Source organism: Salvelinus namaycush, chromosome 21, assembly GCF_016432855.1.
Source record: "Salvelinus namaycush isolate Seneca chromosome 21, SaNama_1.0, whole genome shotgun sequence".
In the NCBI taxonomy this organism is placed as follows: Eukaryota; Metazoa; Chordata; class Actinopteri; order Salmoniformes; family Salmonidae; genus Salvelinus; species Salvelinus namaycush.
In genome coordinates, this window is record NC_052327.1 from 51,048,664 (window position 1) to 51,072,378 (window position 23,715).

A 23,715-nucleotide genomic window follows, 5' to 3' on the forward strand; every position below is an offset into this window, starting at 1 on the left:
AGGGAAGGTAGAGGCGTGAGTGGAGGATGAGGAAGGTAGAGGAGTGGAGTGGAGAGGAAGGTAGAGGAGTGGAGAGGAAGGTAGAGGAGTGGAGAGGAAGGTAGAGGAGTGGAGAGGAAGGTAGAGGAGTGGAGAGGAAGGTAGAGAGGAAGGTAGAGGAGTGGAGAGGAAGGTAGAGGAGTGAAGAGGAAGGTAGAGGAGTGGAGGGTAGATGAGTGGAGAGGAAGGTGGAGAGGAGTGGAGGATAGAGGAAGGTAGAGGTGAGGAGAGGAAGGCAGAGGAGTGGAGAGGAAGGTAGTGGAGAGGAGTGAAGAGGAGTGGAGATGGGGGTAGAGGAGTGGAGAGGATGGTAGAGGAGTGGAGGGTAGAGGGGAGTGGAGAGGAGAAGAAGGTAGAGGAGTGGAGAGGAAGATAGAGGAGTGGAAGGCAGAGGAGTGGAAGGCAGAGGAGAGGAAGGCAGAGGAGTGGAGAGGAAGGCAGAGGAGTGGAGAGGAAGGCAGAGGAGTGGAGAGGAGAGGAGAGGAGTGGAGAGGAAGCAGAGGAGTGGAGAGGAAGGAGTAGAGAGGAAGCTAGTGGAGAGGGAAGCTAGTGGAGAGGAAGGGAGTGAAGAGGAGGTAGATAGGAAGCTAGTGGAGAGGAGAGTGGGGAGAGGAAGGGAGTGAGAGGAAGGGAGTGGAGAGGAAGGGAGTAGAGAGGAAGGGAGTAGAGAGGAAGGGAGTAGAGAGGAAGGGAGTAGAGAGGAAGGGAGTGTAGAGGAAGGTAGAGGAGTGTAGAGGAAGGTAGTGGAGAGGAAGGGACTAGAGAGGAAGAAGGAGAGGAGGTAGAGAGAGGATGGATGGAAGGTAGAGGAAGGAGGAGAGGAGAGGAGAAGGTAGAGGAGTGTAAAGGAGTGGAGGGTAGAGGAGTGGAGGGTATGAGGAAGTTAGAGGAGAGGAAGGTAGAAGAGGGAAGGAGAGAAGAGAGTAGAGGAGAGGAAGGTAGAGGAGAGGAGAGGGAGGTAGAGGAGTGGAGAGGAAGGTATGGAGAGGGAGGAGGGAGGGAAGGAGTGGAGAGGAATGTAGAGGAGTGGGAGGAATGTAGAGGAGTGGAGAGAAGGTAGAGGAGTGGAGAGGAAGGTAGAGGTGGAGAGGAAGGTAGAGAGGAAGGTAGAGGAGTGGAGAGGAAGGTAGAGGAGTGAAGAGGAAGGTAGAGGAGTGGAGGGTAGATGAGTGGAGAGGAAGGTGGAGAGGAGTGGAGGATAGAGGAAGGTAGAGGTGAGGAGAGGAAGGCAGAGGTGAGGAGAGGAAGGCAGAGGAGTGGAGAGGAAGGTAGAGGAGTGGAGAGGAGTGGAGGATAGAGGAGTGGAGGATAGAGGAGTGGAGGGTAGAGGAGAGGAGGGTAGAGGAGTGGAGAGGAGGGTAGAGGAGTGGATAGGAGGGTAGAGGAGTGGAGAGGAGGGTAGAGGAGTGGAGAGGAGGGTAGAGGAGTGGAGAGGAGGGTAGAGGAGTGGAGTGGAGTGGAAGGTAGAGGAGTGGAGAGGAAAATAGAGGAGTGGACAGGAGAGGAATGTAGAGGAGAGGAGAGGAAGGTAGAGGAGTGGAGAGGAAGGTAGAGGAGTGGAGAGGAAGGTAGAGGAGTGGAGAGGAAGGTAGAGGAGTGGAGAGGAAGGTAGAGGAGTGGAGAGGAAGGAAGAGGAGTGGAGCGAAGAGGAAGGTAGAGGAGCGAAGAGGAAGGTAGAGGAGCGGAGAGGAAGGTAGAGGAGCGGAGAGGAGAGGAAGGTAGAGGAGTGGAGAGGAAGGTAGAGGAGTGGAGAGGAAGGTAGAGGAGTGGAGAGGAAGGTAGAGGAGTGGAGAGGAAGGTAGAGGAGTGGAGAGAAGGTAGAGAGGAAGGTAGAGGGTGGAGAGGAAGGTAGAGGAGTGAAGAGGAAGGTAGAGGAGTGGAGGGTAGATGAGTGGAGAGGAAGGTGGAGAGGAGTGGAGGTAGAGGAAGATGAGGTGAGGAGAGGAGGCAGAGGAGTGGAGAGGAAGGTAGAGGAGTGGAGAGGAGGGAGGATAGAGGAGTGGAGGATAGAGGAGTGGAGGGTAGAGGAAGGATAGGAGTGGAGAGGAGGGTAGAGGAGTGGAGAGGAGGGTAGAGGATAGTGGATAGGAGGGTAGAGGAGTGGAGAGGAGGGAGAGGAGTGGAGAGGAGGGTAGAGGAGTGGAGAGGAGGTAGAGGAGTGGAGTGGAGTGGAAGGTAGAGGAGTGGAGAGGAAAATAGAGGAGTGGACAGGAGAGGAATGTAGAGGAGAGGAGAGGAATGGAGGGAAGTAGAGGAGTGGAGGTAAGTAGGAGGGAGTGGAGAGGAAGGTAGAGGAGGAGGAGGGAGAGAGAGTGGATAGGAAGTAGAGGAGTGGAGAGGAAGGTAAGGAGTGGAGCGAAGAAGAGGAAGGTAGAGGAGCGAAGAGGAAGGTAGAGGAGGAAGAGGAGGTAGAGGAGGGAGAGAAGAGGAAGGTAGAGGAGTGGAGAGGAAGGTAGAGGAGTGGAGAGGAAGGTAGAGGAGTGGAGAGGAAGGTAGAGGAGTGGAGAGGAAGGTAGAGGAGTGGAGAGGAAGGTAGAGGAGTGGAGAGGAAGGTAGAGGAGTGGAGAGGAAGGTCGAGGAGTGGAGAGGAATGGAGTAGAGAGGAGAGGAAGGGAGTGGAGTGGAGAGGAAGGTAGATGAGTGGAGAGGAAGGTAGATGAGTGGAGAGGAAGGTAGATGAGTGGAGAGGAAGGTAGAGGAGTGGAGAGGAAGGTAGAGGAGTGGAGGGTAGAGGAAGGTAGAGGAGTGGAGGGTAGAGGAAGGTAGAGGAGTGGAGAGGAAGGTAGAGGAGTGGAGAGGAAGGTAGAGGAGTGGAGAGGAAGGAAGAGGAGAGGAGAGGAAGGTAGTGGAGAGGAGAGGAGAGGAAGGTAGTGGAGAGGAGAGGAGAGGAAGGTAGTGGAGAGGAGAGGAAAGGTAGTGGAGAGGAGAGGAAAGGTGAGAGGGAGAGAAGAGGAAGAGAGGAGAGGAGGAAAGGAGAGAGAAAGGAGGGGGAAGAGAAGAGATGAGAGAAAGGAGAGCTTGGTTAGCGGGCTACGTTTTCTCAGCGCCTCCTGTCGTGACTCAGTGCCATAGCGACTACCATTGTCATAATCATTGGTGTGGTATGAATGAATAAGGCTGATGCGTGTATCAGATACTGTAAGCACCTGTACCAGCACCACTGATGAAGGACCTGGCTAATTATCAAACATAGCGAACCTAGTTGAAACTTTCATAGGAAGGAGACGAGAGAGAGAAGGAGGGAAAGAGGGAGATATATAGGAGAGGGAGTAAGAGAGAGAGAAGGAGGGAAAGAGGAAGAGACATAGGAGAGAGAGAGGAGGGAAAGAGGAAGAGACATAGGAGAGGGAGTAAGAGAGAGAGGAGGGGGGAAAGAGGAAGAGACATAGGAGAGGGAGAGGAGGGAAAGAGGAAGAGACATAGGAGAGGGAGAGGAGGGAAAGAGGAAGAGACATAGGAGAGGGAGTAAGAGAGAGAGGAGGGGGGAAAGAGGAAGAGACATAGGAGAGGGAGTAAGAGAGAGAGGAGGGGGGAAAGAGGAGAGGACATAGGAGAGGGAGAAGTAAGAGAGAGAGAAGGAGGGAAAGATGAAGAGACATAGGAGAGAGAGAGGAGGGAAAGAGGAAGAGACATAGGAGAGGGAGTAAGAGAGAGAGGAGGGGGGAAAGAGGAAGATACATAGGAGAGAGAGAGGAGGGAAAGAGGAAGAGACATAGGAGAGGGAGTAAGAGGGAGGGAAAGAGGAAGATACATAGGAGAGAGAGAGGAGGGAAAGAGGAAGAGACATAGGAGAGGGAGTAAGAGAGAGAGGAGGGGGGAAAGAGGAAGAGACATAGGAGAGAGAGAGGAGGGAAAGAGGAAGAGACATAGGAGAGGGAGTAAGAGAGAGAGGAGGGGGGAAAGAGGAAGAGACATAGGAGAGAGAGAGGAGGGAAAGAGGAAGAGTCATAGGAGAGGGAGTAAGAGAGAGAGGAGGGGGGAAAGAGGAAGAGACATAGGAGAGAGAGAGGGAAAGAGGAAGAGACATAGGAGAGAGAGAGGAGGGAAAGACAGAGAAAAATGGTTGAATAATGGAGATGGGAAAGAGAATCACGGCAACAGATGAAGAGAGAGAAAGGTATCGGGTGAGAGAAAGGAAAGGAGGGTGTGAGCTCCGTACGCTTCCCTCCTCTGTCTCTTCCTGAACACAAAGACACACTGACACACTTCCAACCCGCTGTGTATCTGTGAGAGCTCCACTGCCCAGAGGATTCTCTGTCTCGCTGTCTCTCGCTCTCTCTCTCTCTCGCTCTCACTCTCTAATTCAATTCAATTAAGAGCTTTATTGGCATGGGAAACACATTTACATTGCCAACGCAAGTGAAGTAGATAATAAGCAAAAGTGAAATAAACAATACAAATTAACAGTAAACATTACACTCTCAGAAGTTCCAAAAGAATGAAGACATTTCAAATGTCATATTATGTCTATATACAGTGTTGTAATGATGAGCAAATAGTTAAAGTACAAAAGGGAAAATAAATATGGGTTATATTTACAATGTTCTTCACTGGTTGCCCTTTTCTTGTGGCAACAGGTATGTTTTCTAATTCTTTGTGTATCTGTGTAATCTGAGGGAAATATGTGTCTCTAATATGGTCATACATTTGGCAGGAGGTTACGAAGTGCAGCTCAGTTTCCACCTCATTTTGTGGGTAGTGTGCACATAGCCTTTCTTGTCTTGAGAACCAGGTCTGCCTATGGCGGCCTTTCTCAATAGCAAGGCTATGCTCACTAAGTCTGTACATAGTCAAAGCTTTCCTTAAGTTTGGGTCAGTCAAGGTGGTCAGGTATTCTGCCACTTTGTACTCTCTGTTTAGGGCCAAATAACATTCTAATTTGCTTTGTTTTTTTTGTTAATTCTTTCCAATGTGTCAGGTATTTATCTTTTGGTTTTCTCATGATTTGGTTGGGTCTAATTGTGTTGCTGTCCTGGGTCTCTGTGGGGGGTGTTTTGATAGGGAAGATGAGAGGGCAAATATACTGTTTAGGTTTTCTACTGCCAAGTTTATACCCTTCACTATTACTGTGGAATGTTTTGTCCAGGAAGTTGTCTAGACTCGCTGTATGGTAGTAGGGTGGAAGTATTTTCGTGGTAGCAGGATGGAGATAACCACTTGTGCGTAAATGGGGAAGTAGAAGAAGATTTTTCAATCACTCCCTTGAGGGCTGTGTGCCCTTTCCTGCTGTGCTCTCTTGTCGTTTTTGCCGGGTGACCCTAGTTGGTCCTCAGACAGAATGTCTAGGGTGTGCTGGGTATTTGGGCACCGGAGTTTAAACACTGTGTTTGTTAAAAAGTTAATTTTCTTATATATATTTCCCGTTTCAGTCCATAAGGAGCTAACAGGGGGGTGGGATCCCCTGGTCTTGGGGTTCTTCATTTGTCTGTCCCGCTGTGTTGTCGAGGCTATGGTCCAGGTCAGCCAAGACCTCAGAAAATCAATTCAATTCAAGGGGCTTTATTGGCATGGGAAACATGTGTTAAAATCAGCCAAGAACTCAGAAAAAAAATGGAAAACCTCCACAAGTCCGGTTCATTCTTTGGAGCAATTTCCAAACGCCTGACGGTACCACGTTCATCTGTACAGACAATAGTACACAAGTATCAACACCATGGGACCATGCAGCCGTCATACCACTCAGAAAGGAGACGTGTTCTGTCTCCTAGAGATGAACGTACTTTGGTGCGAAAAGTGCAAATCAATCCCAGAACAACAGCAAAGGACCTTGTGAAGATGGTGGAGGAAACAGGTACAAAAGTATCTATATCCACAGTAAAACGAGTCCTATATCGACATAACCTGAAAGGTGCTCATAAAGGAAGAAGCCATGCTCCAAAACCCACCTAAAAAAGCCAGACTACGTTGCAACTGCACATGGGACAATGATCGTAGTATTTGAGAAATGTCTTGGTCTGATGACACAAAAATAGAACTGTTTGGCCATAATGACATCGTTATGTTGGAGGAAAAAGGTGAGGCTTGCAGCCGAAGAACACCATCCAACCATGAAGCACGGGGTGGCAGCATCATGTTGTGGGGGTGCTTTGCTGCAGGAGGGACTGGTGCACTTCACAAAATAGATGGCTCATGAGTAGGAAAATTATGTGGATATATTGAAGCAACATCTCAAGACATCAGTCAGGAAGTTAAAGTCTGCGTCTCAAATGGATCTTCCAAATGGACAATGACCCCAAGCATACTTCCAAATTTGTGGCAAATGGTTAAGGACAACAAAGTCAAGGTATTGAGTGGCCATCACAAAGCCCTGCCTCAATCCATAGAACATTTGTGGACTAAAGATGTGGAGAAAGGAGGCCTACAAACCTGACTCAGACACCAGCCTGTCAGAAGGAATGGGACAAAATTCACCCAACTTATTTTGGGAAGCTTGTGGAAGGCTTCCCAAAACGTTTGACCCAAGTTAAACAAATGAAAGGCAATGCTACAAATATAATTGAGTGTATGTTAACTTCTGACCCACTGGGAATGTGATGAAAGAAATAAAAGCTGAAATAAATCATTCCCTACTATTATTCTGACATTTCACATTCTTAAAATAAAGTGGTGATCCTAACTGACCTAAGACGGGGAATTTTTACTAGGATTAAATGTCAGGAATTGTGAGAAACGTTTAAATGTCAGGAATTGTGAGAAAGGTGTATGTAAACTTCCGACTTCAACTGTATGTGTCTCTAATATGGTCATACATTTGGCAGGAGGTTAGGAAGTGCAGCTCAGTTTCCACCTCATTGTGTGGGCAGTGTGCACGTAGGCAGACCTGGCTCTCAAGAGAAGACAGGCTAAGGCAACAGTTCTCAATAGCAAGGCTAATATCACTGGGTCTGTACATAGTCAAAGCGGTTTTTAAGTTTGAGTCTGTCACAGTGGTCTGGTATTCTTCTCTCTGTTTAGGGCCAAATAGCATTCTAGTTTGCTCTGTTTTTTATGAAGTAATTATATTTAGGTTTTCTCATGGTTTGGTTGGGTGTAATTGTGTTGCTGTCCTGGGGCTCTGTGGGGTCTGTTTGTGTTTCCCCCCCCCTGAAACAGCCGCAAAGCAGCCTTCAGACTCAGTGACTCAGATCATACACATCCATTCCCCCCCCTTCTATCAGAGAACCGGACTCAAACAATACCCCCCTCAACCCTATACCTCCCCACACACATGCTACCTATCCTACCTCCTCTACATCACACCCTCCCCTCCTCATCATCAACTCACATCCCCACGCCCCTAAGACAACCCTCACAGACTCACCACCTCCCCAACCCAATCACTATCCTTATCTCCCATATTAACTAATCCATCACTCCCACCGTCCCTCCTATAACCAACAACCTCCGGATCCCCTCTACTCACTCCTCCTCACCTGCCACTTACTCAGACTCACGTCATCACCACGCACTACTCCTCCTCCTCCACCTCAATCTCACTCACACTCTCTCACCTCTCCCTCACTCTCTCCTCTCTCACCTCCTCTCTCCTCTCTCTCTCCCTCTCTCCCCTACCCTCCTCTCTCTCATACTCCTCTCCTCTCTCTCTACACTCTCTGTATAGATATCCCACTCTCTCTGCACTACCTCCACTAGCCTCACTCGCACACACACACACACACACACACACACCTCTGGTTCCTTTCTCATTATGCAGAGTGTCTTCCCGCAGTGTGTGACTTCATCTCAGCGTGAGAGAGGTCAGTCTTACAGCGGGTTCATTTCATGTGCAGGAGTCAGTGTCACAGCGGTTGGTCACTCACACCTCCCCCTCTCTTCTCTAGTGTTCACACTCAGAAACCATTTTGACACTAATCCCCTGGACTTGCATGAACCCACGAGCTGGGGGAGCATTATGACGTACTTTCTTTTGCCAGATCACCTAGTTCTCTGTTCTCTCCTCCCTCCTCTCTCTCTCTCTGTTCTCATGACTGCAGGTGCTCTCAGCATGAAAATGTGTTCACCTCTCTCTGGCCTGCAAAGCTTTCTCACAAGAAGGACATGTATTATCAGCCCTGACCAAGAGGCCACAGAATGTTCTTTCTTGCTCTCGCTGTCCAGCTTCTATTTTGTCCCTCCTCATCTCTCTTGCATCTTTCCCTACTTTCATCGTTCTCCCTCTTTTCTAAGCTACCTCCGCTCACTCTCCTCCTCTCTCTCTTTTTAAGCTACCTCTCATCGTCTCTCCTCCTCTCTCTCTTTTTAAGCTACCTCTCATCGTCTCTCCTCCTCTCTCTTTTTTTAAGCCACCTCTCATCGTCTCTCCTCCATCTCTCATTTTCTCTGTCTCTCCCTTAATGACATGGATGAGTTTCATCCTTTGTGCCTCTCATCCAGTGTCTATTTTAGTTAGTCCCTAGGTTGAGTGTCCTGTTGGTGGAGACAGAGATGTCTCAGGAACAAGGATAAAAACACATGTCAACACTACTGACATGCTTAACAGCTTTTATCTTCCTTGTCATAGCTTGTTCTGAACCCTTGACACGCTACCACATGTCTCAACGTCCCAAAAGGCATTCTTCTCTGTACAGTAACATTGTTTTTGCACTCCGTTCTCCCAGAAGTCTTTATTTTAGACAATAACAATGTTTTTTTCCTCTGTGCTCTGGTACAGATGTTTTGAAATCCCAGTGTATCATGGGTTCCCCTCGTGAGTGTCACACATTGTCTGTGTTTGACTCAGACCCACTGATGTGTGGCTAATTAGCAGCACCACAGATGTTGATGAGTGGAGCAGCTAGCGTAGCGGAGTGGATCAGCCTAGTGGAGTGGAGCAGCTAGCGGAGTGGAGCAGCTAGCGGAGTGGAAGCAGTCGTAGGGAGTGTGAGCGGCTAGGGAGTGGAGCCAGCAGCGTTAGTGGACTTAGTCGGAGGGAGCAGCTAGCACGGCCTCAGTGCGCGCAGCGCTCCCCCTAGTGGAGTGGAGCAGCCTAGCGTAGCGGACCTGTGGATCAGCCTAGTGCCGAGTGGAGCAGCCTAAGCGGAGGTGGCCGCAGCGGTAGTGGAGTGGAGCATCTAGCGTATAGCCGGAGGGATAAGCCTAGTGGAGTGAGCAGCTAGTGTAGCCGGCAGGTGGAGCAGCTAGCGGAACCAGTGCGCAGCGATAGTGGAGCCCACGTGGCGACAGTAGCCCGTAGCGGAGTGGATCAGCCTAGTGGAGTGGAGCAGCTAGCGGAGTGGAGCAGCTAGCGGAGTGGAGCAGCTAGCGGAGTGGAGTGGCACAGCTAGCGGAGTGCGCAGCCTAGCGGAGTGGAGCAGCAGATAGGGAGTGGCTAGCAGCTAGCGGAGTGCGCGCAGCGTAGTGGATAGGAGCAGCTAGCGTAGCGGCACGGGATCAGCCCTAGTAGGAGTGGAAGCAGCTCAGTGTAGACGGGAGTAGGCACGCAGATAGCAGGCAGTGCGCAGCGTAGTGGAGTGGAGCAGCTAGCGTAGCGGAGTGGATCAGCCTAGTGGAGTGGAGCAGCTAGCGGAGTGGAGCAGCTAGCGGAGTGGAGCAGCTAGCGGAGTGGCGCAGCTAGCGGAGTGGAGCTCACAGAGGACTAATCTCCACTCCTCTACCTTCCTCTCCTCTCCGCTCCTCTACCTTCCTCTTCGCTCCTCTACCTTCCTCTTCGCTCCACTCCTCTTCCTTCCTCTCCACTCCTCTACCTTCCTCTCCACTCCTCTACCTTCCTCTCCACTCCTCTACCTTCCTCTCCACTCCTCTACCTTCCTCTCCACTCCTCTACCTTCCTCTACATTCCTCTCCTCTCCTCTACATTCCTCTCCTGTCCACTCCTCTATTTTCCTCTCCACTCCTCTACCTTCCACTCCTCTCCACTCCTCTACCCTCCTCTCCACTCCTCTACCCTCCTCTCCACTCCTCTACCCTCCTCTCCACTCCTCTACCCTCCTCTCCACTCCTCTACCCTCCTCTCCACTCCTCTACCCTCCTCTCCACTCCTCTACCCTCCTCTCCACTCCTCTACCCTCCTCTCCACTCCTCTACCTTCCTCTACCCTCCACTCCTCTATCCTCCACTCCTCTATCCTCCACTCCTCTCCACTCCTCTACCTTCCTCTCCACTCCTCTGCCTTCCTCTCCTCACCTCTACCTTCCTCTATCCTCCACTCCTCTCCACCTTCCTCTCCACTCATCTACCCTCCACTCCTCTACCTTCCTCTTCACTCCTCTACCTTCCTCTCCACTCCTCTACCTTCCTCTCTACCTTCCTCTCCACTCCTCTACCTTCCTCTCCACTCCTCTACCTTCCTCTCCACTCCTCTACATTCCTCTCCACTCCTCTACATTCCTCTCCACTCCTTTCCTCTCCCATCCTCTCCACTACCTTCCTCTCCACTCCTCTACCTCCCTCTCCTCTCCTCTACCTTCCTCTCCTCTACTCTCTTCTCTCCTTCCCTCTTCTACCTTCCTCTCCTCTAACTTCCTCTACCCTCCACTCCTCTACCCTCCACTCCTCTACCCTCCACTCCTTTACACTCCTCTACCTTCCTCTCCTCTCCTCTACCTTCCTCTACCTTCCTATCCACTCCTCTCCTCTACCTTCCTCTCCACTACCTTCCTCTACACTCCTCTACCTTCCTCTACACTCCCTTCCTCTCTACTCCCTTCCTCTCTACTCCCTTCCTCTTCACTCCCTTCCTCTTCACTCCCTTCCTCTTCACTCCCTTCCTCTTCACTCCCTTCCTCTTCACTCCCTTCCTCTTCACTCCCTTCCTCTTCACTCCCTTCCTCTCCACTCCCTTCCTCTCCACTAGCTTCCTATCTACCTTCCTCTTCACTCCCTTCCTCTCCACTAGCTTCCTCTCCACTAGCTTCCTCTCTACCTTCCTCTCCACTCCTCTGCCTTCCTCTCCACTCCTCTGCCTTCCTCTCCACTCCTCTGCCTTCCTCTCCACTCCTCTGCCTTCCTCTCCACTCCTCTGCCTTCCACTCCTCTGCCTTCCACTCCTCTGCCTTCCACTCCTCTGCCTTCCACTCCTCTATCTTCCTCTCCACTCCTCTACCTTCTTCTCCTCTCCACTCCTCTACCCTCCACTCCTCTACCATCCTCTCCACTCCTCTACCCCCATCTCCACTCCTCTTCACTCCTCTCCACTCCTCTACCTTCCACTCCTCTACCTTCCACTCCACTCCTCTACCTTCCACTCCACTCCTCTACCCTCCACTCCTCTACCCTCCACTCCTCTACCCTCCACTCCTCTCCATTCCTCTACCTTCCATATACTACCTCAATCTCCTCCATTCCCCCTGTCTCCCCAGTCTTCTGCATACCACAATCTCCCCCATCACCCCCAGTCTCCCCAGTCTTCTGCATACCACAATCTCCCCCATCACCCCCAGTCTCCCCAGTCTTCTGCATACCACAATCTCCCCCATCACCCCCAGTCTCCCCAGTCTTCTGCATACCACAATCTCCCCCATCACCCCCAGTCTCCCCAGTCTTCTGCATACCACAATCTCCCCCATCACCCCCAGTCTCCCCAGTCTTCTGCATACCACAATCTCCCCATCACCCCCAGTCTTCTGCATACCACAATCTCCCCCATCACCCCCAGTCTCCCCAGTCTTCTGCATACCTTTTTCCTATATATTGATGACGCTATTGTCCGGTTGAAATATTATTGATTATTTAGACAAAAAACAACCTGAGGATTGATTATAAACATCGTTTGACATGTTTCTACGAATTTTACTGGTACTATTTTGATTTTCGTCTGCCTGTTGTGACCGCCTTTGAGCCAATGGATTACTGAACAAAACGCGCCAACAAAACTGAGGTTTTTGGACATAAAGAGGGACTTTATCGAACAAAACAAACATTTATTGTGTAACATGGAGTCTTGTGAGTGCAACCATATGAAGATCATCAAAGGTAAGTGATTCATTTTATTGCTATTTCTGACTTTCGTGACTAATCTACTTGGCTGGAAAATGTTTGTATGGTTTTGTGTGCTGGGCGCTGTCCTCATATAATCACATGGTATGCTTTCGCCGTAAAGCCTTTTTGAAATCTGACACAGCGGCTGGATTAACAAGAAGTTAAGCTTTATTTTGATGTATTACACTTGTGATTTTATGAAAGTTAAATATTTATAAAACTGTCATTTCAAGTTGGCGCTCTGCAATTTCACCGGATGTTGTCGAGGTGTCCCGCTAGCGGTACGCCTTTCCCAAACAGGTTTTAAAGATATCTTTTGAGATCCCCATACTGATAATGAAATTGATACAATAGGAGAGTAATGCTTACTAGTGCACCAAAGGATTAAAGCATTAACTCTTTGGTGTGAGACATACACAGTCATTGTTTCTTGAAGACCAAAGCAGAACAAGTGAAGTACTCGTGTAAATTGCCTAAGGCACTGAACTTCCATGAGATTGAGGTGACAACACCTGCAGAGAGCTGAAACACACAGGTATCTTAAAAAACTGGATTCAATTCTACAATTGCCTCTAACCTCAGAAGAGTGGCATCAAACATGCTCAAAGCATTCCCACACAAAATAAAGGCAAAACAAACACAAGCCCCAAAAACTTGGAAGGAAAACACAAGACTCAAACAGGACCTAAACCCTAAACAGTCTGCTACTGAACACACAGCATGACAGCACCTAAACCCTAAACAGTCTGCTACTGAACACACAGACAAACACAGACAAACTCACTTTGTGCAAGCCAGTCACAAATTGCTCAAACCCCCAAAAACAGCTTTTTACCCCTTCCCAGAGCATGTCCACTCTACCCTGCTCTTCACTACTCTACCCTGCTTTACCCTACTCTACCCTAACTTACTCTACCCTACTCTACCCTAACCCACTCTACCCTACTCTACCCTAACCCACTCTACCCTACTCTACCCTAACCCACTCTACCCTACTCTACCATAGTCTAGACTTGTCTGCTCTACTCTACTCTACCCTGCTCCACTCTACCCTGTTCTACTCTGCTCTACTCCACTCTACCCTGCTCTACTCCACTCTACCCTGCTCTACTCTGCTCTACTCTACTCTACCCTGCTCTACTCCACTCTACCCTGCTCTAGTCTACTCTACCCTGCTCTAGTCTACTCTACCCTGCTCTAGTCTACTCTACCCTGCCCTGCTCTAGTCTGCTCTACTCTACTCTACCCTGCTCTGCTCTAGTCTGCTCTGCTCTAGTCTGCTCTGCTCTAGTCTGCTCTAGTCTACTCTACTCTACTCTACTCAGGTGAGTGTGCTTTAGTACCAACAGTCTTCTCAACCTGCTCTCAGACTCTCTGGCTGGCTGGCTGACTCTCTGGCTGGCTGGCTGGCTGACTCTCTGGCTGGCTGGCTGGCTGACTCTCTGGCTGGCTGGCTCTCTGGCTGGCTGGCTGGCTGACTGACTCTGGCTGGCTGGCTCTCTGGCTGGCTGGCTGGCTGACTCTCTGCCTGGCTGGCTGGCTGACTCTGGCTGGCTGGCTGAATGGGCACCACTCTACTCTGACACTTTAAAGACCACTCTGCCTCGCTGCATCAAATACATGAGTCTCTCTCTGCTAATCCTCTCCCTGTATTTATCTCTCATTCTCTTTGTCTTAGCTGTAATGTCTGACACTGTCCTCCTAACAGGTATAAAACACAGCTCCTCTCAACACACAGCAGAGATGCAAGATAGTAAAAGTGCTCTGCACAGACCATAGACAACACACACACACGAACACCATAAACAACACACACACCATACACAACACACACACCATATACAAAAGCACCCTGACTGAATGGCAGCAGCGAGCCCCTGCATCGGAGATGGCTCCACTCACCTGTGCGATCTCATACAGCAGCTTATAGTGTTCCTCTCGTTTCTGTAAAGTGCACAGATTGCAGCCCATTCTAGTCGTCGTGGCAACGCCGGACGTCCAATCGTCCCCGAGCGACAGCAGCGGCAGTGGAACTGTACGGACGGGGTCACCCTCCAGACCAGTGCACCCGTTCTCATCAGTCACTCTGTACAGGGCATCACACACTCATACACACACATTCACACACACAGTCGTAAACAAACCGACACAGTCGTTCACAGACAACCACAGAAAAGCTCCAGCTGGTTGTAATAGAGAATGCTCTTAATAGAAGCACTGACTGTAATGGATACACTAGTAGCGATGGTGGTAGTAATAGTAGCAGTCTCAGCATCTGCCGGTGCCTCTCTCTCTCTCTCTCTCTCTCTCTCTCACACACACCACACGCTGGAGTTGTGACTCCCGCTCTCCCGCTCACTGGGTAAGACACGCCCTCTTTTCCCTCTCAGCCTCGGTGCACATGACTACGCAGAGAGCTGCTCATGAATAATGAGGTAGGATGGGTTAATATTAATGAGGGGTGTGGTTAGGGGGCCATGGAAAGGTGGAAGGGGCGTATGGTACCCAGAGTGTTGGCTCATTATGATCGAAGCACAGTTACACAATGATGTTCCTTTGTGTGAGCAGCATTGGATTCACACCGCATTAGACAGAGAGAGACCGAGAGAGAGAGAGGAGAGAGAAACAGAAACCGAGAGTGAGAGAGAGTGAGAGTGAGGGGGAGAGAGAGAGAATGAGAGACAGTAAGAGAGAGAGACAGTCAGAGAGAGAGACAGTCAGAGAGAGAGACAGTCAGAGAGAGAGACAGTCAGAGAGAGAGAGAGAGTGAGAGACAGAGAGAGAGGGAAAGAGAGAGAGAAGGAGAGGGAGAGAAACCGCAAGAAAGTGAGCGAGAGAGAGAGAGAGAGGGGGAGAGAGAAAGAGCTGCTAAGACCTGAGCACAGAGAGAGAGAGTAGTGAGCGCGTTAGAGAGAGAGAGAGAGAGAGAGGGGGGAGAGAGAAAGAGCTGCTAAGACCTGAGCACAGAGAGAGTGAGTAGTGAGCGCGTTAGAGAGAGAGAGAGGGGGGAGAGAGAGAGAGCTGCTAAGACCTGAGCACAGAGAGAGCGAGTAGTGAGCGCGTTAGAGAGAGAGAGAGGGGGGAGAGAGAGAGAGCTGCTAAGACCTGAGCACAGAGAGAGTGAGTAGTGACAGCGTTAGAGAGAGAGAGAGGGGGGAGAGAGAAAGAGCTGCTAAGAACTGAGCACAGAGAGAGCGAGTAGTGAGAGAGTTAGAGAGAGCCGTTGAATTGATCACAGAGAATAGCCTCATCGTTTGACTGTAGAACGGTCAACCAGAGCGTCCTTTTTGAAAATGCCAATAAAATAAAAATGTCAAGACAAATTACATTTACAACTATGACATTATGAAGGATATACACTGAGCGGACAAAACATTAGGAACCCCTGCTGTTTCCCTGACACAGACTGACCAGGGGAATCCAGGTGAAAGCTATGATCCCTTATTAATGTCACTTGTAAAATCCACTTCAATCAGTGTAGATGAAGGGGAGGAGGCAGGTTAAAGAAGGACTTTTAAGCCTTGAGACAATTGAGACATGGATTGTGTATGTGTGCCACCATTCAGAGGGTGAAAAGACAAAATATTGAAGTGTCTTTGAACAGGGTATGGTAGTAGGTGCCAGGCGTGCTGGTTTGAGTGTGTCAAGAACTGAAACTCTGCTGGGTTGTCACGCTTCAGTTTCCCCGTGTGGATCAAGAATGGTCCACCACCCAAAGAACATCCAGCCAACTTGACAAAAGTGGGAAGCATTGGAGTCAACATGGGCCATCTCTGTGGAATGCTTTCGACACCTTGTAGAGTCCATGCCCAATGAATTGAGGGCTGCTCTGAGGGCAACAAACTGTTCTAACGAAGCAAATAAATTGCATGGTATGTATACAGTATATGCTAAATGACAAAACGCAGATCTCAGAGACAGTTGTAGATGGCACTGATTGTTTTGCAATAAAAAGGTATGGATAAATTATTTGAGTGAATCTTTGTTTTCATTTCAACAACTTTCTACTTGAGACGTGTCAGACGCATTGCACAAGATTTATGTTTAAAAAGAAATCCACTGGGGCTGATTTGCTTGATACTTTCTTGCTGCAGATTTCTGATCCTCTGATTGCAGAATCTTTAACACATGATACCATCCCTAGGGTCTGGAAGGCGGCCGGCCCATATATTCCCCCTTCACAAAGGTGGTGACCTTGTTGCCCCATTTCCAAACTATTTTGCAAAAATTCTAGAATCCTTGGTAAATACTCAACTTTTTAACTACGAAATGTATTCTAAATGTACACCAGTCAGGCTTTAAGACCAGGTTATAGCACCATCTCTACTACTTCTTTGGTATTCAATTATGTGTCTTGATTGTTTGGATAAGAAGAAACATTGTGCGGCCCTTTTTATTGACCTGTCTAAAGTCCACACCTATTACTCATTCAGAGGCTTTCATCAATTGGCCTGGGCCAGGCTGTGTGTAGCTGGTTTGAAAATGATTTAAACAACCCAGTGTGTATTAAGTGATGGAGTTAAATCTGGATATAACAAAGGGTGTCCCACAGGGATCGATTCTTGGTCCGGTTCTTTTGACTATTTTCATGAACACTATTGGTTTATCAGTAAAAAGAAAAGTTGTACTTTCACCTGTATGCAGATGAAACTGTGGTGTTCGCTATTGTCCCCACGGCTGGCTAGTTAAGAAATTAAGAATTAAAATAGGTTTATTCTATAGGAACAGGTCCTGTCTTTCGTTAAATAGCAGAAAACAAATAATTCAGTGAACATTTAATTCCGGTTATTGACTATGGCGATATTGCCTATATGAATGCAGCTGCCACTGTATTGGACACACTTTATCATAGAGCATTGTGCTTTATTACGGGCGATAGGTTCAGTACACATTATTGCATTTTGTATCAGAAAGTAGGCTGGCCTTCCTTGAAGTCTCCTCGACCTTTTTGTCTATAAAAGCCTTCTTGTATTAACTTCTGCCATACCTTTTACCTCATTAGTTAACCTATAGATGTACGGGCTACCGAACCCTCGTGACTGGATCCCTTCACTCTCCACTGAGTTTTTTAGCACCTTACATGTGGAATGATCTAGAATACACTTTACAATTGGACGAATTGGTGCCTCAAGGGCATTTCAGACGGTTGTTAGGGAACCTTTTTAACTAAAGAATGTGTCTGTGTTTTTATGATTGTTTTGCTTTTCGTGTATAGTTGTGTATAACAACGTGCATTTTAATGTGTATATGAATGTGTAGTTGTATGTGTTTATTGTATTTTGATGTGTATTGTGGTGCTATCCAGGGCTCATCTGGAAAAGAGACATTGGGCTCAGCACTGACTCCCTGTCAAAATAAAAGTTGAATAAATAATATTTTAAAAAAATACCCAGGTAAATGGAAATAAATGTTATTTCTTTACAATCTAAGACAGATAAAACAAATTCATGTTTTAGCAAATAAATGGTATGTTATAGCTACCAGCGGAAAAATGTAATTATAATAATTTGAAACCCATCCCGTCGACATAGCTGACAGGTGTTCCCATAATGGTGACTCCAAAGCAAATTGCCAATCAGGGAAGCTGGGGAAACTTGAAGATGGATAAACCGCTGGCTTCTCTCAAACCGCGATAATTACAAGACAATAGAGCCTGGTGCGGATATCAGCCATGGTAGCTTGGCGCTAACAGGAAGCTCGACTAACGAGCAGTAATTGTTAACAAATTGTGCCTCCCAGCCATCAGTGGGGTGTGTGTGTGCGCAGGCTTGTGTGTGTGTGCATGTGTGGGTGTGTGTATGCGCAGGCTTGTGTGTGTGTGTGTGTGTGTGTATGTGTGTGTGTGTGCATGTGTGGGTGTGTGTATGGCTATCAGAGTAGATGAGTAGTGCTCATCATCACCACGCCCCCTGGGACTCCCTAATTTGATTTTCTGGGCTTTAATTTTAACTCCATAGCCTGGAGGCTTGCCAAACAGCTACCTACATCATCACACACAACCATTATGCTACGGTTAATACTATACCAACCCACCATCCCCCTCTCTCTAAATCACCCCCCAAACACACACAACCCACCACTCCTCATCGTGCAGAATCTGACAGATAGAGTGAGAGAGCGACAGACAGACAGACACACAGACACAGACAGACACAGACAGCCAGACAGACAGACACAGACAGACAGACAGACAGACACAGACAGACAGACAGACAGACAGACAGACAGACAGACAGACAGACAGACAGACAGACAGACAGACAGACAGACAGACAGACAGACAGACAGACAGACAGACAGACAGACAGACAGACAGACAGACAGACGGGATAGAGAGAGAAAGAGAGAGAGAGACAGACAGACAGACAGACAGACAGACAGACAGACAGACAGAGATAGATGGGATAGAGAGAGAAAGAGAGAGAGAGACAGGTACAGTGGGGCAAAAAAGTATTTAGTCAGCCACCAATTGTGCAAGTTCTCCCACTTAAAAAGATGAGAGAGGCCTGTAATTTTCATCATAGGTACACTTCAACTATGACAGACAAAATTAGAAAAAAAAATCCAGAAAATCACATTGTAGGATTTTTAATGAATTTATTTGCAATTTATGGTGGAAAATAAGTATTTGGTCAATAACAAACGTTTATCTCAATACTTTGTTATATACCCTTTGTTGGCAATGACAGAGGTCAAACGTTTTCTGTAAGTCTTCACAAGGTTTTCACACACTGTTGCTGGTATTTTGGCCCATTCCTCCATGCAGATCTCCTCTAGAGTAGTGATGTTTTGGGGCTGTTGGTGGGCAACACGGACTTTCAACTCCCTCCAAAGATTTTCTATGGGGTTGAGATCTGGAGACTGGCTAGGCCACTCCAGGACCTTGAAATGCTTCTTACGAAGCCACTCCTTCGTTGCCCGGGTGGTGTGTTTGGGATCATTGTCATGCTGAAAGACCCAGCCACGTTTCATCTTCAATGCCCTTGCTGATGGAAGGAGGTTTTCACTCAAAATCTCACGATACATGGCCCCATTCATTCTTTCCTTTACACGGATCAGTCGTCCTGGTCCCTTTGCAGAAAAACAGCCCCAAAGCATGATGTTTCCACCCCCATGCTTCACAGTAGGTATGGTGTTCTTTGGATGCAACTCAGCATTCTTTGTCCTCCAAACACGACGAGTTGAGTTTTTACCAAGAAGTTATATTTTGGTTTCATCTGACCATATGACATTCTCCCAATCTTCTTCTGGATCATCCAAATGCTCTCTAGCAAACTTCAGATGGGCCTGGACATGTACTGGCTTAAGCAGGGGGACACGTCTTGCACTGCAGGATTTGAGTCCCTGGCGGCGTAGTGTGTTACTGATGGTAGGCTTTGTTACTTTGGTCCCAGCTCTCTGCAGGTCATTCACTAGGTCCCCCCGTGTGGTTCTGGGATTTTTGCTCACCGTTCTTGTGATCATTTTGACCCCAGGGGGGAGATCTTGCGTGGAGCCCCAGATGAAAAGGGGAGTCTGACCCGGTACTCAACTGGCCACTGAGTGTATATATAAAACATAGAAAATTCACATTTATGACTGCACTGCCCCTTTAACAGCCAAAATAGCATCTCCAAACAACTAGTCCTGGTTGTTTGGTCCATCGGTCAGCCTAATGGTCTCCCTGAACACAGGACGACGCTGTAACCTATGCCTAGGGTCAAGTGGTCAGCCTCTCAACCCCTCTCAATGGGCCGTGATGAGTGAAAGACGTCCTCCATAGAGTTTATTATCTGTATTGAGAGCATTAAGAATTATACAAGTTCTCCAAAGGTACAGTAGTTTAAAGGGATAGGCAAAAATAACCTTTATCTAATTCCCAAGAGTCAGATGAACTTGTGGATACCATTTTCATATTATCTGTGTCCAGTATGAAGGAAGTTTCCAGAAGGCAATGCTAATTAGCGTTAGCACAAAGACAAAGGTACATATATATATTTTTTTTAATCAAATCCAATTTTATTGGTCACATACACACGGTTAGCAGATGTTATTGGTCACATACACATGGTTAGCAGATGTTATTTGTCACATACACACGGTTAGCAGATGTTATTGGTCACATACACACGGTTAGCAGATGTTATTGGTCACATACACACGGTTAGCAGATGTTATTGGTCACATACACACGGTTAGCAGATGTTATTGGTCACATACACACGGTTAGCAGATGTTATTGGTCACATTCACATGGTTAGCAGATGTTATTGGTCACATACACACGGTTAGCAGATGTTATTGGTCACATACACACGGTTAGCAGATGTTATTGGTCACATACACACGGTTAGCAGATGTTATTGGTCACATATACACGGTTAGCAGATGTTATTGGTCACATATACACGGTTAGCAGATGTTATTGGTCACATACACATGGTTAGCAGATGTTATTTGTCACATTCACATGGTTAGCAGATGTTAATGCGAGTGTAGCGAAATCCTTGTGCTTCTAGTTCCAACAGTGCAGTAATAATTCTCTCTTTCTTTCTCTCTCTCGGAGGACCTGAGCCCTAGGACCATTCCTCAGGACTACCTGGCATGATGACTCCTTGCTGTCCCCAGTCAACCTGGCAGTGCTGCTGCTCCAGTTTCAACTGTTCTGCCTGCGGCTATGGAACCCTGACCTGTTCACCGGATGTGCTATCTGCCCCAGACCTGCTGTTTTCAACTCTCTAGAGACAGCAGGAGTGGTAGAGATACTCTTAATGATCAGCTATGAAAAGCCAACTGACATTTACTCCTGAGGTGATGACTTGCTGCACCCTCGACAACTACTGTGATTATTATTATTTGACCATGCTGGTCATTTATGAACATTTGAACATCTTGGCCATGTTCTGTTATAATCTCCACCCGGCACAGCCAGAAGAGGACTGGCCACCCCTCATAGCCTGGTTCCTCTCTAGGTTTCTTCCTAGGTTTTGGCCTTTCTAGGGAGTTTTTCCTAGCCACCGTGCTTCTACACCTGCATTGCTTGCTGTTTGGGGTTTTAGGCTGGGTTTCTGTACAGCACTTTGAGATATCAGCTGATGTAAGAAGGGCTATATAAATACATTTGATTTGAATAGCTAACAAGTAGGTGTCATGGAGGGCAGGTAGTTAGCCCCCAGTGATGCGTTGTGCAGACCGCACCACCCTCTGGAGAGCCTTGGGGTTGAGGGCGGAGCAGTTGCCGTACCAGGCGGTGATACAGCCCGACAGGATGCTCTTGATTGTGTATCTGTAAAAGTTTGTCAGGGTTTTGGGTGCCAAATTTCTTCAGCCTCCTGAGGTTGAAGAGGCGCTGTTGCGCCTTCTTCACCACACTGTCTGTGTGGGTGGACCATTTCAGTTTGTCTGTGATGTGTACGCCGAGGAACTTAAAACTTTCCACCGTCTCCACCGCTGTCCCTTCAATGTGGATAGGGGGGTGCTCCCTCTGCTGTTTCCTGAAGTCCACTATCATCTCCTTTGTTTTTTTGACGTTGAGTGAGAGGTTGTTTTCCGTATGCAAACTTGATGATTGAGTTGGCGGCGTGCATGGCCACACAGTCGTGGGTGAGTGTTGAGGGTCAGCGAAGTGGAGATGTTGTTTCTTACCTTCACCACCTGGGAGCGGCCCGTCAGAAAGTCCAGGACTCAGTTGCACAGGGAGGGTTTGAGACCCAGGGCCTCCAGCTTGATGATGAGCTTGGAGGGTACTACGGTGTTGAATGCTGAGCTGTAGTCAATGAACAGCATTCTTACATAGGTATTATTTTTGTCCATATGGGACAAGGCAGTGTGCAGTGTGATGGCGATTGCATAATCTGTGGACCTGTTGGGCCGGTATGCAAACTGAAGTGGATTTAGGGTGGCTGGTAAGGTGGCGGAGATCCTTGACTCGGCTCTCAAAGCACTTAATGATGACAGAAGTGAGTGCTATGTGGCGATAGTCATTTAGTTCAGTTATCTTTGCCTTCTTGGGTACAGGAACAATGGGAGCCATCTTGAAGCACATGGGGACAACAGACTGGGATAGGGAGCGATTAAATATGTTCGTAAACACACCAGCCAGCTGGTCGGCGCATGCTCTGAGGACGCGGCTAGAGATGTCGTCTGGGCCAGCAGCCTGGCGAGGGTTAACACGTTTAAATGTTTTACTCACGTCAGCCACTCAGAAGTAGAGGGGGGGATGCAGTCTTTGTTAGCGAGCCGTGACAGTGGCACTGTATTATCCTCAAAGCGGGCAAAGAAGGTGTTTAGTTTGTCTGGAAGCGTGACGTCGGTATCTGTGACGTGGCTGTTTTTGTTTTTGTAGTTGAGGATTTCCTGTAGACCCTGCCACATACGTCTCATGTCTGAGCCGTTGAATTGCGCCTCCACCTTGTCCCTGTACCGGCATTTCGCTTGTTTGATTGCCTTGCGGAGGGAATAACTACACTGTTTATATTCAACAATATTCCCAGACCTCTTTCCATGTTTAAATGCGGTGGATCGCGCTTTCAGTTTTTCGCGAATGCCGCCATCCATCCACGGTTTCTGGTTAGGATAGGTTTTAATAGTCACAGTGGGTACAACATTTCCAATGCACTTCTTTATAAACGCACTCACCGAGTCAGCGTATAGATCAATGTTGTTCTCTGAGGCTGACCGGAACATATTCCAGTTCAAAACAATCTTAGAGCGTGGCTTCTGATTGGTCAGACCAGCGTTAAATGGTTCTTGTCACTGGTACAACCTGTTTGAGTTTCTGCCTATAAGCCGGGACGAGCAAGATGGCGTCGTGGTGGATTTGCCGAAGGGAGGGCGGGGGAGGGCCTTGTATGAATCGCGGAAGTTAGAGTAGCAGTGGTTGAGAGTATTAGCCCTACGTGTCGTGCAATCAATATGCTGATTAAATGTTGTGCTAAGTTAGTTAGCATTGGCGTAAGTCCCTCTAACTTCCATCATACTGCACGGAGATACATCTGACTCTAGGGAAGTAACTAAAGGACCTATCTCTTTAAACTACCTCTGGGGGAACTTACTGTATATCATCAATGCTCTCAATGCCTGTAATAAACTCTATGGAGGACGTCTTTCACTCCTCACCAGTGGTGCTAAGTACTTAAGTAAAAATACTTTAAAGTACTACTCAAGTCGTTCTTGGGGATATCTGTACTTTACTATTTATATTTTTGACTACTTTTACTATTTATATTTTTGACTACTTTTACTAAACTACATTCCTAAAGAAAATATTGTACTTTTATGCACCATACATTTCCCCTGACAACCCAAAAGTACTTGTTACATCAAGAGAACACGTGGTCATCCCTACTGCCTCTGATCTGGAGGACTCACTAAACAGAGAACACGTGGTCATCCCTACTGCCTCTGATCTGGAGGACTCACTAAACACACATGCATCTTTTGTAAATGATGTCTGAGTGTTGGAGTGTGCCCCTGGCTATCTGTAAATAATGTCTGAGTGTTGGAGTGTGCCCCTGGCTATCTGTAATAATGTCTGAGTGTTGGAGTGTGCCCCTGGCTATCTGTAATAATGTCTGAGTGTTGGGGTATGCCCCTGGAAATCTGTACATTTGCTTTGCTTAATATAAGACATTTTAAATTATTTATACCTTTTGATACTTAAGTATATTTTAGCAATTACAGTTACTTTTCATACTTAATTATATTTAAAACCAAATACTTAGACTTTTACTAAAGTAGTATTTTACTGGGTGACTTCCACTATTACCTGAGTAACTTTCT

At 47.8% G+C, this 23,715-nt stretch overlaps 1 protein-coding gene across 1 annotated transcript in view; it reads right to left on the minus strand.

The window, feature by feature from the left end:
* Positions 1-14,358, minus strand: part of LOC120065961 (PDZ domain-containing RING finger protein 4-like) — a 45,558-nt gene extending 31,200 nt beyond the window's left edge. The window contains exons 1-2 of the mRNA XM_039017002.1: positions 14,315-14,358; positions 13,858-14,041 (exon numbers count right to left, since the gene is read on the minus strand). Coding sequence (XP_038872930.1) covers positions 13,858-14,041; positions 14,315-14,358 — 228 coding nt within the window. The remainder of the gene's footprint in view (positions 1-13,857; positions 14,042-14,314) is intronic.
* Positions 14,359-23,715: the final 9,357 nt, after the last annotated feature.